Genomic DNA, 12,727 nt, shown 5'->3' with positions numbered 1-12,727 from the left:
GTATTTAGTATGGAAACCAATTATCATAGTTGGTCCTATAGTCACCCAACAATCACGGTTTGTTCCGATTATGTAAATGAAAGTTTTATTGATGAGTTTTACGAGCGCCATGAAAGAATGCCGAACGGTGACGATAGATCAATTCACAAAGACTACCAACGCTATTTGAAAATAATTGGTGCCTTAAATGCGGATAATATGCATTCGATCGATGAATTTGAAAATACAGATTTGTTGAAAAATCTTAGCGGAGAAGATTTGCTGGAAATAGCGATAAATGTACGAATATTTCATGAATTATCAATTTTTTCGAATAAGTCATAATTCATTTGATTTTTCATCCTGTTTGCATGCCAGTAGCTGAAACATCCCAATGGACCGTCTGATAGATTTCGTTCCGTTGTAACAGAAGCTGGAATATGTTACTCGCTCATGACGACGCTCTTTAAGTACTTCAAGGCAGTAGATAATGTCAGGTATTGACAAAATGGAACTGTGAGTGTGAATGAAGTTGTGTGTTGTTTGTAAAGATAGAAAGTGCGCTTGTTTTTTTATATTTAGCTGGTGAGAATAAAACTTTTGTCAACAAAAACAAAATTTAACGTTTGTCATGGTTTCTTGACTCGAATGAACTCAAACAAAGTATATTAATTTTTAATCCGCTATTTGTGTATTTGTGTCAAAGCGATCGAGAAAATATATATTTTTATGATTCGTTGGTGGAGGAAAAATGTTATGCATATCAGCTATGCTTTACTGAGAGTCCATATATACATCCTGGTAAAACAGCAACAGTTGTATGTAGATCTTATTTTGCTCATCGAGCCAAAAGCTTAATCTTTTCTATTTCAATAGTATTTCCATGATATGAACGATATTCTCAATATGAAAAGATCTCCAAAAAGTGTGTTGAGCCCCATGACTGCCGTTGAATTTACCATAGACGTAGATGAAGTAGTTACCAGCGATCGTAGTAAAATGTTTGGAATTGAGAAACGCAAGTGTAGATTTGATACAGAAACTACATCCGATTACAGTTATCCACTTGGTTCATACACACAAAACCTATGCTTAATGGAGTGTAACGTTAATGCAGCACTTAATTTGTGTGGATGTCGTCCATTCTTTTACAAAATTGGTACAACATACAGTTTGTAGCACAAATATAAATAATTATCATCATCACATTTATTTACTTTCAGGCCTTGGACCGATTTGTAACGTGACTGAAATGTAAATCATTCTCCAAATGTTGACAAAAATTAAAATTTAAAATGCTTTACTTTCACACAATTTTAGGATTTGCTTATCAAAAAATCATTGGAGTGAGGTCAAGAAAAACTGCACTTGCCATCCAAGGTGCAACTCAATTGATTATCGTTTCACGCGATCACTTCTGAAGGGCGATGAAGTTTTAATTGTCGAAAACCTGAGCGTTAAAGAAAGGAGATTAAAACGTGACGTCAAATATGCATCGTATTTCTTAATTGGTGTGTATTGTACCTATAGATACTAGCCTATAGATTAATACAAAAACAATTCTTGGGCTAGTCTATTGTAAGTCTTTTTCCCCCTCTTTGATGTATAATGTTGAGAATTGTTTTTCATCTTGTGAAAACAGTATCAGTCGGTGGATCTGGAGCACTTTTTCTTGGATGCAGTTTCATAAGCATCATCGAACCCATCTACTTTGCATTGAAGTATCTCTATCGGGCATATTCCAGGAGAGTGAATCAAAATGCATAAAACCGCAGGAATGTGTAAAAAATTATTGTCACCAGTTAGACTTGATATAGGAGTTTTTGAATGGAACGACAACAATGTTTGTGCTCTTATGTCTTTAAGTTTTACAAAACATAAGTTACATATATTTTGGATGTTGCTTACCTGGTGAGAATTCAAGATAAAAGCATGAACTTTAGAAAAATGATTTTCTCTATGTAATCAATATTTTTCAGTAGAAGTAAGGCCATCCACCGAGTAGAAGTATGTTATTCAAAAAACTCATTTGAATACTTAATTTTACCGCAAATGTGTCGGTTTCTTTATTTTTCAATTCTCTTTTCAAACGTGACGCTCAAATAAACGCATACTGTTTGAAATACATATTAATATTAACACTTTAGCATCAGTAACAACATCTTAATAATTTCATATTAATTTTGTATATCGGTTCCGATCGGTTCGATTTGTCTTCCATTTACTTATATTTCGCCATGAATTTTTGATGGAATTTCTCAAATTTGCTCAACATATCTTTGAGCTTATCCATTTGCGGCAAGATGGTAGTTCGGAAATGATATGTACCTGGTTTCTGGCCAAATCCGCTTCCAGCAACAATGCAAATTCCTATAAACAAAAATCATTTATTATAACCAAGTTATGATTCGGTTAATTTGAAGCTGTGAAATGACTTCAATTTGATTTTCAAGACAAATCCAATCACTTTGTACCTGTTTCTTCAAGCAATTGGAAAGCATAGAAGACATCTGGTTGTTGTCCAGCTTGTTTCGCTGCTTCGATGGCCTTTGGTGGCAGTTTGAATTGTGGAAATGCGTACATAGCACCTTGCACCGTGTTACACGAGAATCCTTCGAATGAATTGAATGTGTCGGCAACGAGTTTTGCACGTTCTTTCAATGAATTCAATACGGTCATTTTCTCCTTATACCATTGATCGTACGATGGTTCGCCCTTTTTCGGTGGATTAACAACGACATCGATAGCAGCTTGTCCAACTGTGGTTGGGCACAATTGTGCTGAAATCGATTTTTGATACATGGCTCTAACTTGTGGCTCCAAATTGATCAATTCAACGTATCCGCCACGAATACCGCACTCACCTATAAATATTCAGAAAAATGTTTTCTTGGTCAAAATCATTTTATCAAATAATGTCAAATGTATTTTACCCATATATCCTTTTGAGCACGACATAAAGCTGGCCAATTCCATTGTGTTGTACGGTGCGCCCATTTCGATCAAGACTTTTTTGAATGAATGGAAAGTAGATTCCTTTTCATAAACATTGTCTTGATAAACTTCATCAGCAAAGACGAATAAGTGATGTTTGTGTGCGAATTTGATGATATTTTGAATATTTTCGCGTGGTAATACTTGACCGGTTGGATTTCCCGGATTGATGACAACAATGGCGCGTGGTGCACACTCTTTTTGCGCTTCGCCAAGTGCACGCTCCAATTCCGGAATGTCAAGACCCCAATTGGTCTCTTCATTCAAATAGTAGCCAATTTGTTGCATTCCAAATTCAGCAATGGTTGCCGAATACAATGGATATTGAGGAATTGGCACCATAATTCCGGGATTCTTTCCATCGACTTTTTTATTCAATAAATTCATCACAGCTTTAATGGATTGTGATGCACCAGCACACAAGTAAACATCTTCCCATCGTGCAGGGATGCCACCGTCACGATTCTGAATGTACTCGGCAGCATGGTGTCGAATAATCTCAATTCCGGCTGAATCGGAGTAGGCACCAACCGATTTACCACCGCATCCATCGAGGATGGCTTGAGCACGTTTCTTTGCATCTTCTGGATATTTCGATTCGTTGAAATTTGTTGGATCAATCACAAGAGCCAGTACCTATTAGAATGGAATTGAGTACGTGATTAAATTAATCTTATCATACAATTAATCTTATTAAGCGATTATTCTGCATGAACGATTATTATTGCTATTAAAATCACTTTGAACCGTACAAACCTAACCGGCATTCAATGTAAAATCAAATTGAATTATACAAAAGCCGAACAAATCTTATCGCAATTTTGGAGGATTTTACAATTCAAACATTTCATTTGAGTCCCATCGATAAATGTTATCGCCATTCATTGAAACAAGTTGTGTTATTTAATAATTATTATCAGCCAAACAGTTATTCGCACACAGTGAATAACAAGGACGCCATCAAGCGCATGTTCACGATGAACATTGGCTCAAGTGTTTATTTGGCAAAATATTGAATTCGCCTGGAGTTGAAATTGGACATTTTCGAATTTTGTAAACAATCTTCCAATTTACAAAGCAACATTTTCAATATTCAATGGTTTTACATATGAATCAATTGAAAAATTCTATAAACAATTAACACAGAGTGTGAATATTACATAAGCAATGAGAAGATCAAATTAACATCGCGTGATCACGTATAAAGTATATACTCCAATTGGAATTTACATTTACTTGGCGGCAGACTCTGTTTAGCAGAGAGTGAACGTTGCTCAATGAACAGCAATAGTCGACTGTAAAAAGAAGCTTTTGAAGCAACATTTTATTGCCATTTGTAAAATTCCAGTTAAATTCTCGCATTTATTTCTGAATTCATAATTAAATGCGGCATGTGGTCACTTGTTATTTAAATGTCACGATGTAGCGAGAAAAAAACTTGTCAGAATCCAATACTTGGTGTAAACTGGATATAAACAGATGTTACAAATATAAGTTCAAATTTAATTCGACTGGATTTTACAGCGACAAACCGATTATAGATTGAACGGAACTCGATTTTGATATATTACTTACATCTCGTAGGAATTTGATGTATGGTTGTCCCATAGCATGACAGTCACCAATATTGGCACGAATCACTTCGTTGAATGGCTTTTTGACGCCCTAAAAAAATAAAAGCAAAGAAAAAATTATATAACAAAAATGTATTCAATGTAGGATTAATGGATGAAATTAATGGCCCGGAGGCGAAATAATATTTGAAAGCATACAATTTTGAAGCACAGCGAATTATTTCATCAATGTCAATTTTTGTACAATACGACCCATTCGCTAATAATATGTATTATTCACGCTGCTTTGCTTTGGTGATTCGGAAAAAATTAACATTGGAAAAAACACACGGTGTATAACACACCTAAATTGAATTCTTGAACGTTTTCCTTTACGTTGTTTTCTGTCGAATAATTGCACTTGCATGTGCATGAATTTTTATTCAAAACGAAATATATCACTTGTGTCGCAACTCATTTAACATGCACGGATCGATATTTGTGTGATATTTTTCAAGTATTTCAATTGACGTTTCGATTCAATCGTGGCTATCAAAACAAACGTTTGTTTTCTTTTACAAAAGAAGAACATTGTAATGTGACGTTTTCGGCTAAAATTTGGCAAAAACAAATCTATCCACGTTCTGAAGAGAAAAGGTGAAGATAATTGAGGAGGAATTGAACATGCGTATTTGGTTCGAGTGGAATTTAAAGGGGACTTTTGTACTCAACAATGTGCCATGCAATATTCTTTATTGATGTTTTCAGTTTATTCACACCGATGACGACTTACTTTTCTATCATCGAAATGCACGTAGTCCACATGACTTTTTCTTTCTGCGTATCAATGGAAAACCACGTTGATATCCATTTATTACGAACTTTGCACGACAAAAAAAAAAACGTTCAAAACAAAGCAAACAAAAGGAAAAAAACAAACAAACAAACGTATATAAAACAGCAGACGGTTGGTGTGTATATTTTTCGCGTGATATGAATTTTTAATATATGAATATCAATCGTAGGAAGTCAAAGTGGAAAGAAACTTGCATTTTTCGAACATTTAAAACGCAAAGTCGATCTTACGTCACAATATGATATTCAACACAATTAGATTTGCATATATATATTCCAAGTCACCGACTTGACGGAAGAAGAACGATCCAAATGATACACAACGTAATGCAAACACTTTTTTAAGTTCGTTCTATTTTTGATCACGCCACCCAAGAAAAAATCACATCAAAATTTTGGCGAAAAATATGTTGATCGCTAATTTCTATTGTCGTACCTGCTTAATTTCCTTTTCAATTTCACCGGCACGGGTGACCAACGGGCCACGTACGGCATATTCCATTTTAATGACATTTGGATTTATTGAATCCAATGTCAATGTTTTAGCTGATGATGCCATTGTTCGTTTGTTACTTTGTTCACAGTCGACAGACGATTGAGATGGCTTTGAAACCGTCGTTGATAATAAACTGCTAAATTGACGATGGTGATTTTGTGCCGATAGACGACTACTTTTACGAGCACTGCTACTCAACACCGTATTCAAACAACGACTACTAATCATTTTTGTCAGTTTTGGTTGATTGCTTCGTTCAGTTGTACTGGTTGGTCGTCTCTTTCTCGCTCTCTTTATCTATGGGCAAAAAGAAACGATAAAAAAATGAATTATTTAGGAATGCCTGTATGGATACAGTGGACATGTATATATGTATGTGTACGCGCGCAAGCTGCGAAGACATTATCGTGTAAATGAAGTGGTGTGCTTGTGTGGCACGAATAAAATCATGTTTGTATTTGTGGAATATTGTTTGAGTGCGAATTTTAAAAGGAATTCAATGGCTGAAAGGGGAAACTGTGTATACTGAAAGAGCAACTGTCTTTGTAGCTGAGCTGCTGTCAGGCAATTTAATTTGTTTTTTTTTTTTCTTCTGTACTTGTTCATCGATTTTTTCTCGCAATAGAAATTGGGAATAGTTGTATATTTGCATTACTTTGACATGAGCCACCAATTACAGTTGACAATATCAAGTGGACTTTGTTTACGTCAATTTGAATGAATGAACTGATAGTCGGTGCCTCAATGAAGCAACCAGCTATCAGCTGAAATGAATGTTATGAAACGTGAATATATATGGGGCAATTCACAGGGTTTTCGGTTTATTTCTTTCTTTATAACACAAGGAATGTGTAATCAGGCGTAGAAAAATGCATATCACTAAAATGGTAATGCAATGTTATCAGTTGATTTATAATTTCTATTTTCTTCTATTTTTGTTTTCTCATCTAATTATTATCACCGACAGCTCACATAAATATTGTTCATTATATTCAATGTAAACAAGGAATTCAATGAAAGAAAAAAACAAATTCACTATGTTTGCTAGAACGTGTCTGTCTATCACTGCTTTGATTTACATTCAAGTTCATAGTTCAGAAATGAAAAACGCTCTTAATGTCTCGTTTGCTATTTAGGAAATGTTCAGTGACAATGACGGACTGGAAAATGCTGACTTTCACAACTTTCCACCTTGAACAAACTCAAAGTCCTCTCAGCACTGCAACACAGTAGCGAAAAAAACTATTTTTTTTTTCTCGTTGGCATCCGCTTATTCTTTTGGCACTCATCCAAATATCATAGATTCATAAAAAAAAACTCATTTTCACACAATTTCCCATATTCATTTTTTGCTCAATCATTTGAATTACGTAAAAGCCTTTCGTTTCGATTATTCTTATGCACATACCGATTAATACTCGAACAAGAATCTGCCACGAATAATTTTCCCTTTTTGTTCCGAATCGATGTGGAATCTACGTTTTTATTTTAATAATTACTATCACCAAGTGTATAATCAACCGGTTAAATGAGCGACTATGCACATACAAAACAGGCGAAAGTTTGCGCAGCGAAAATGTCGCGATTGATTTGATTCCCTCTATATTTCTCACTCAGCGATATGTCATATGTGTGAGACCAATGAAATGACCAAAATGTAAACATCAGCATCAGCTTTGGAGTGGTTTGCATATGTGTGCGTATGAGTGCTGATTTCATCTGATATTGACGTTATATTTTTGAGTGTTACCATCGAACATACTCACACAAATGTTTTTATTCAAAAATTTCAACACTTTGCTTTGATTGAAAAATTCAAGTATTTTATTGAAAAAAAAAAAAAAATCGTCTATCCGAAGAGATATTTTAAAAGAAGAAGAATAAAAACCCCCAGAAAAATACAAACAGCTTCAGCCGACAACGCGCCCAGTTCTCACGTCAGCTGGGTTCTATTTAATTATCCTCAGGGGGCGCTGTATCGAGCCGTCAAAATCGATTTGACAACGCAAAAAAATTTACTATTTAGCAGCTCGAAAGAAGACCGATGTCGTGCTTCTCATAATTAAAGCCAAAAACGTTGCCGTGCACTGGCTTGTTTATTATTGTTTTGTTTATTGATTGTTTGCTTTTCATCGTCAAAAAGTCGAAATTTGTGAATTTTTTTTAAATTCGCGTTTTCAAGACAATAAAGTGTGAAGCGTTGTACAATTTGGTGGATATATTTGTATTAGTGAAATTAAGTAAAAAATTGAATATGGATGAGATAATTCACGAGCTTATGGATGCTCCTGAAATAACGTTGAATATAACGGAATTTAATCCAGAGTTTATAATTTTAAATGATCGCAGTGATAAGTCGTCGAGTGGTGTTTGGAAGCATTTTGGTGCAATAAAACTTAATGACGCCGTTGATAAGAAGCATGTCTACTGTACGCATTGCTTCGGTAATCAAAGAATAAAAAAATATCAACGATCCACATCGACGGGCAATCTAAGCAAACATCTGCGAAAACAACACAATATTTCATTGAATCAAACATTTCGTGTGAAAAAAGACCCCGATAATACAATACATTTGATCAAAGAAGATGCAGATGGTAAACATTTTGTTTATACTCACCGCGTTGATGTTGTTAATACAAATTGTTTCTTTTTACAGAAAGCGACGTTGTGGATGAAGGAAGTGATGAATTTTTGGTGCACGGTAAACAGTATATTTATTGAAAAACTCAAGATGATTTTTTAATATCAATTTCGTTTTAAATTTTAGATATCAATGAGATTTTGATATCGGAAGTGGCAAAAAGACCGTTGTTGTACAATCCGCAAGCCGTTCAAGAGAAAGGTTCAAAACATACCAGGCGACGTGAACAATGGGAAGAGGTGTATGGCGCCTTAAATCATTTGATTCCAATTGCAAAGTTGCCGAAAGTCTGGAAAAATATTCGAGATAGATACCATAAAGTTCGGCGGGCAGCCAGCGAACACGGAGACGCTAAACCAAAGTATCGCTACTATGAACATCTAAGATTTTTGGATTCGATTATTGATGACCAACATTCAACAAAATACGAACAAATTGAGTAAGTTTATTTGACTTTTGTGCATTTTTGTGAACGCTCGTGATGAAATATTGTTGTTTTTGGCAGAGAGGAGGCTGATGTTGAAGAATATCTTACCATTAGTGGTGATCATGATCATTACATTTCATCGGAGACAATCGTACTGCAAAATGAAAGTGTCGCATACGAAGAAGAAACTACATGCGAACCGGTCACCAAAAAACGTGAGTGTTTTAACATTCATCAAAGTCAAAGAATTTATTTTTTAAAACTCTTTCTCTTTCGCTGATGCTTGCAGAAAAATTATCGCCAAAAAAGCAACAAACAACGTATAAAATCATCACAGAAGAAATGAAACCAGGGAAAAATATTACAATATCGTCCAGTAACATAATTGAAGAATCGTATGTGAATGCGACATCCAATGACCTTTTCACGTCGTTTGAAGAGGAACTGGTCACAGATGATATCAACATCAACAAACAAAGTACGTTGATAAATCAAGGAACAAATATTGAGACGATATCGAGTGTTCCGGTGTCAAATCCAGCGGTAAAACAAGACGAATTCAATTTCTTTGGAAATTTTGTGGCCGAAGTAATGCGAAACATGCCCAAACAAAAGTCGAGAACGCTACAAATGAGTATTATGACATTAATTCGAGATGCTGAGAATGAAAGCTAACCATTATTTTATTTTAAATCATTTTAAACACTTTGTATGCCAGACTGTTCAAAATATGCATTATATACATCCTTTTGTGTGTAGGATGTACAAATTTATTTTATTTTTTTTTAAATAAATTTGATGATTTACTACTTTAACAAAAAAAAAATGTTTATCTTTTATAGTACTGAATTGTGAGTCGACGCAAACTGAACTTGATGACTGTAAACAGAAATATGTTTATTTATATTTTGCTATGAAATTTTTATGGAATTTTTCAAATTTAATAAAAACTTCTTTCAGTTTATCCATCTGTGGTAGAATTGTCATTCGCAAATGATAGGTGCCAGATTTTTGACCAAATATACTTCCAGCAATGATGCTAATTCCTACAAAAAAAAAGTTATCTCAGCGTTAAAACCAAAGAATCATATCGAGCCTTGAATATTCTACCTGTTTCTTCAAGCAATTGGAAAGAATAGAAGACATCTGGTTGTTGTCCAACTTGTCTAGCTGCTTCGATAGCTTTTGGTGGTAATTTGAATTGTGGAAACGCGTACATTGCACCTTGAACGGTATTACATGAAAACCCTTCGAATGAATTGAATTTTTCGGCAACAAATTTGGCACGTTCATTTAGTGAATTCAAAACAGTCATTTTCTCCTTATACCATTGATCGTAAGATGGTTCGCCCTTTTTCGGTGGATTAACAACGACATCGATCGCAGCTTGTCCAATTGTTGTTGGACACAATTGTGCTGAAATCGATTTCTGGTACATAGTTTTAACGCTATCATCTAAATTGATCAATTCGACATAGCCACCTCTGATTCCACACTCGCCTATAAAATAGAATATTTTCTTAGTTCATCAAATGCCAAGTCAAGAAAACCGAGAAGGAACATTTACCCATGTATCCCTTTGAGCACGACATAAAGCTGGCCAATTCCATTGTGTTGTATGGTTCGCCCATTTCCATTAGCACTTTCTTCAACGAATAGTGAGTCGATTGGCTGTCATATACATTGTACTGGTACACTTCATCAGCAAAGATGAATAGCTTATGTTTATACGCGAATTTGATGATGTTTTGAATATTTTCACGAGTTAATACTTGACCAGTTGGATTTCCCGGATTGATGACAACAATGGCTCGCGGAGCGCATTCACTTTTTGATTCTTCAAGCGCACGCTCCAGTTCTGGAATTTCAAGGCTCCAATTTGATTCTTCATTCAAATAGTAGCCAATTTGATGCATTCCAAACTCAGCAATAGTGGCCGAGTACATTGGATATTGAGGAACTGGTGCCATAATTCCTGGAACTTTTCGATTAATTTTTTTATTCAATAAATTCATTACGGCTTTAATGGATTGCGAAGCACCGGCAGACAGGAATACATCTTCACATCGAGCTGGAACACCACCATCACGATTTTGAATGTATTCGGCCACGTGCTGTCGAATAATTTCGATTCCGGCTGAATCAGAGTATGAACCAACCGATTTACCACCACATCCATCGAGGATGGCTTGTGCGCGTTTCTTTGCATCTTCTGGATATTTCGATTCGTTGAAATTTGTTGGATCAATCACAAGTGCCAATACCTTAAAAAGGAAAGAAATCGGAATTTAGAAGTACACCGTTTCATTTATTTATCAATTCAATTAATCAACTATTTATTCAAGTTCAGTTGAGCATTAATGGAAAAGGAAACTTAAGTTTTTTGAAAAGGCTAACTCAAGGGGGAATTCTTTCAATTTTCTTATATTTTCCTTTTTTTAAATAACACCTTATAACAACTTCCCTGTTTTACTTGTTATAGCCCTGAGATTGAGCTACAGCACTGATTTAATTTTTGCACGAATCGTCATTGCCTATCATTGTGTTAATATTCATGATTGTAAGTAGAACATCTAACAATCGGATTTTTTGAGACATGCCTCGAAATGTTCGTAATAAAAATTGATAATGCTATCGCGTATTCGGTTCCATTATGAGAGAGTAAATGATGTTTAAAATTAATTATTCAATAAATTTTATCAGCTTAATCATATATAATTTTAATGGGAAAGCGATTGACAATTTACTTAAAGTTTATGATGAAATAATTTGAAGGGTTAAATGATTGAAATTGACAATCAAACAAATGGCGATAGTTGGATTTTGCATTTTAATGATTCAAGATTAAACGATATAGTAAATATAGTTTTTTTACACCAAAATGATGTGAGTTAAATCAAAATAAGTCGAATAGACTAAAATCGTCTATGCCAAATGTTGATACTTACATCTCGCAGGAATTTGATGTACGGTTGTCCCATAGAATGACAGTCGCCGATATTAGCGCGAATTACCTCGTTGAATGGCTTTTTAACACCCTTAAATGAATACAGAGTTATAGAAATTGATCATTTAAAATATATCAATGTACTTTTATTATACAACGTATGCAATTTATTCACTCCAATTATCATTGAAACGAACCGTGTTTTTTGTTGCATGCGATAGTTTGTCGACTATGTATGTCGGACATTTGAAAAACAAATCAATCGCATTTGCAAAAAAAAGAAACTCTCATTTTTCACACAGTTCAAATTAAAAGTCAATCGACGAGACATCACATTTGTAAAATTCAAAACAAACAAATTATATTTGTTTTTAATAATACATGCACCAAATATAAACAGTCCGATGATTGCGCTTTTTCTTGTTTGACCGAAAATATGCAAAAAATTCATTTGGTTTTACCTGTTTAATTTCTTTTTCAATTTCACCAGCTCGAATTACCAATGGCCCACGCACGACATATTCCATTTTTATGATATTTGGATTCATTGAATCCAATGTCAGTGTTTTAGCCGATAATGCCATTGTTTGTTGAATGTTTATTTGTTCAATGAAGTTGAATGATTTTTAATTTTGATTTGATACAGACGTTGATAACACACAGATGATGACGCGTTTTTGTCAATATATATATTTTTATAAATAACGTGAGTATGCTCACGTTTCAAATAGAGCCAATAAATGTATTACTTTTTTTTAAGAGCACATCTGTTCAACATCATATTCGCAACTAATAATCCAATTGAAAAATATTGTTGTCTGGTCAATTATTT

General features: G+C 34.4%; 4 protein-coding genes across 7 annotated transcripts; 2 read left to right on the top strand and 2 right to left on the bottom strand.

The window, feature by feature from the left end:
- Positions 1-689: 689 nt before the first annotated feature.
- On the top strand, positions 690-1,760 carry LOC116344501 (pickpocket protein 11-like). The gene is made up of 5 exons (XM_031773082.1): positions 690-797; positions 856-1,138; positions 1,203-1,233; positions 1,300-1,490; positions 1,622-1,760. Exons 2-5 carry the CDS (start codon positions 868-870, stop codon positions 1,744-1,746), a joined length of 618 nt encoding a protein of 205 aa, XP_031628942.1. The 5' UTR covers positions 690-797; positions 856-867; the 3' UTR covers positions 1,747-1,760.
- A 247-nt stretch (positions 1,761-2,007) lies between these two features.
- LOC116343579 (alanine aminotransferase 1-like) lies at positions 2,008-7,506 on the bottom strand. 3 transcript variants are annotated; one of them, XM_031771733.1, is made up of 6 exons: positions 7,286-7,506; positions 5,818-6,174; positions 4,549-4,638; positions 2,913-3,609; positions 2,454-2,843; positions 2,008-2,349 (listed from the first exon to the last, which is right to left on the bottom strand). In XM_031771733.1, exons 2-6 carry the CDS (start codon positions 6,103-6,105, stop codon positions 2,201-2,203), a joined length of 1,614 nt encoding a protein of 537 aa, XP_031627593.1. In that variant the 5' UTR covers positions 6,106-6,174; positions 7,286-7,506; the 3' UTR covers positions 2,008-2,200. The 3 variants fall into 3 exon arrangements, with proteins under 3 accessions (XP_031627593.1, XP_031627592.1, XP_031627591.1); XM_031771732.1 differs by lacking the exon at positions 7,286-7,506 and adding an exon at positions 6,957-7,059; XM_031771731.1 differs by lacking the exon at positions 7,286-7,506 and adding an exon at positions 6,476-6,544.
- Positions 7,507-7,896: 390 nt separating this feature from the next.
- LOC116343581 lies at positions 7,897-9,731 on the top strand. Its single transcript, XM_031771736.1, has 5 exons — positions 7,897-8,474; positions 8,537-8,581; positions 8,648-8,960; positions 9,027-9,163; positions 9,238-9,731. The coding sequence occupies exons 1-5, from the start codon at positions 8,132-8,134 to the stop codon at positions 9,621-9,623; spliced, it is 1,224 nt and encodes a 407-aa protein (XP_031627596.1). The 5' UTR covers positions 7,897-8,131; the 3' UTR covers positions 9,624-9,731.
- Positions 9,732-9,773: 42 nt separating this feature from the next.
- Positions 9,774-12,705, bottom strand: LOC116343580 (alanine aminotransferase 1-like). 2 transcript variants are annotated; one of them, XM_031771735.1, is made up of 6 exons: positions 12,357-12,705; positions 11,897-11,986; positions 10,990-11,212; positions 10,516-10,929; positions 10,059-10,448; positions 9,774-9,994 (listed from the first exon to the last, which is right to left on the bottom strand). In XM_031771735.1, the coding sequence occupies exons 1-6, from the start codon at positions 12,477-12,479 to the stop codon at positions 9,846-9,848; spliced, it is 1,389 nt and encodes a 462-aa protein (XP_031627595.1). In that variant the 5' UTR covers positions 12,480-12,705; the 3' UTR covers positions 9,774-9,845. The 2 variants fall into 2 exon arrangements, with proteins under 2 accessions (XP_031627595.1, XP_031627594.1); XM_031771734.1 differs by having other exon boundaries at positions 10,516-11,212; positions 12,357-12,704.
- Positions 12,706-12,727: the final 22 nt, after the last annotated feature.

The sequence above is a fragment of the Contarinia nasturtii genome, unplaced genomic scaffold (genome assembly GCF_009176525.2).
Source record: "Contarinia nasturtii isolate CC-2019 unplaced genomic scaffold, AAFC_CNas_1.1 Cnas_scaffold_1037, whole genome shotgun sequence".
Classification (NCBI taxonomy): Eukaryota; Metazoa; Arthropoda; class Insecta; order Diptera; family Cecidomyiidae; genus Contarinia; species Contarinia nasturtii.
This window is presented reverse-complemented; position numbering and strand designations above follow the sequence as displayed.

Bases quoted from the DNA above. Each gene is read 5' to 3' on its own strand.
- LOC116344501 (XM_031773082.1), top strand. From the start codon at position 868: ATGAACGATATTCTCAATATGAAAAGATCTCCAAAAAGTGTGTTGAGC. The intron at 1,139-1,202 runs GTACAACATACA...ATTTACTTTCAG, and splicing joins TCCATTCTTTTACAAAATTG to GCCTTGGACCGATTTGTAAC. The intron at 1,234-1,299 runs GTAAATCATTCT...ACACAATTTTAG, and splicing joins ATTTGTAACGTGACTGAAAT to GATTTGCTTATCAAAAAATC.
- LOC116343579 (XM_031771731.1), bottom strand. From the start codon at position 6,529: ATGCAAATATACAACTATTCCCAATTTCTATTGCGAGAAAAAATCGAT. The intron at 4,639-5,817 runs GTACGACAATAG...TTATTTTTTTAG, and splicing joins TTGAAAAGGAAATTAAGCAG to GGCGTCAAAAAGCCATTCAA. The intron at 3,610-4,548 runs GTAAGTAATATA...CCATTCTAATAG, and splicing joins ACATCAAATTCCTACGAGAT to GTACTGGCTCTTGTGATTGA.
- LOC116343581 (XM_031771736.1), top strand. From the start codon at position 8,132: ATGGATGAGATAATTCACGAGCTTATGGATGCTCCTGAAATAACGTTG. The intron at 8,582-8,647 runs GTAAACAGTATA...TTTAAATTTTAG, and splicing joins TGATGAATTTTTGGTGCACG to ATATCAATGAGATTTTGATA. The intron at 9,164-9,237 runs GTGAGTGTTTTA...TGATGCTTGCAG, and splicing joins CGAACCGGTCACCAAAAAAC to AAAAATTATCGCCAAAAAAG.
- LOC116343580 (XM_031771734.1), bottom strand. From the start codon at position 12,479: ATGGCATTATCGGCTAAAACACTGACATTGGATTCAATGAATCCAAAT. The intron at 10,449-10,515 runs GTAAATGTTCCT...TCTATTTTATAG, and splicing joins GTGCTCAAAGGGATACATGG to GCGAGTGTGGAATCAGAGGT. The intron at 9,995-10,058 runs GTAGAATATTCA...TTTTTTTTGTAG, and splicing joins CCAATTGCTTGAAGAAACAG to GAATTAGCATCATTGCTGGA.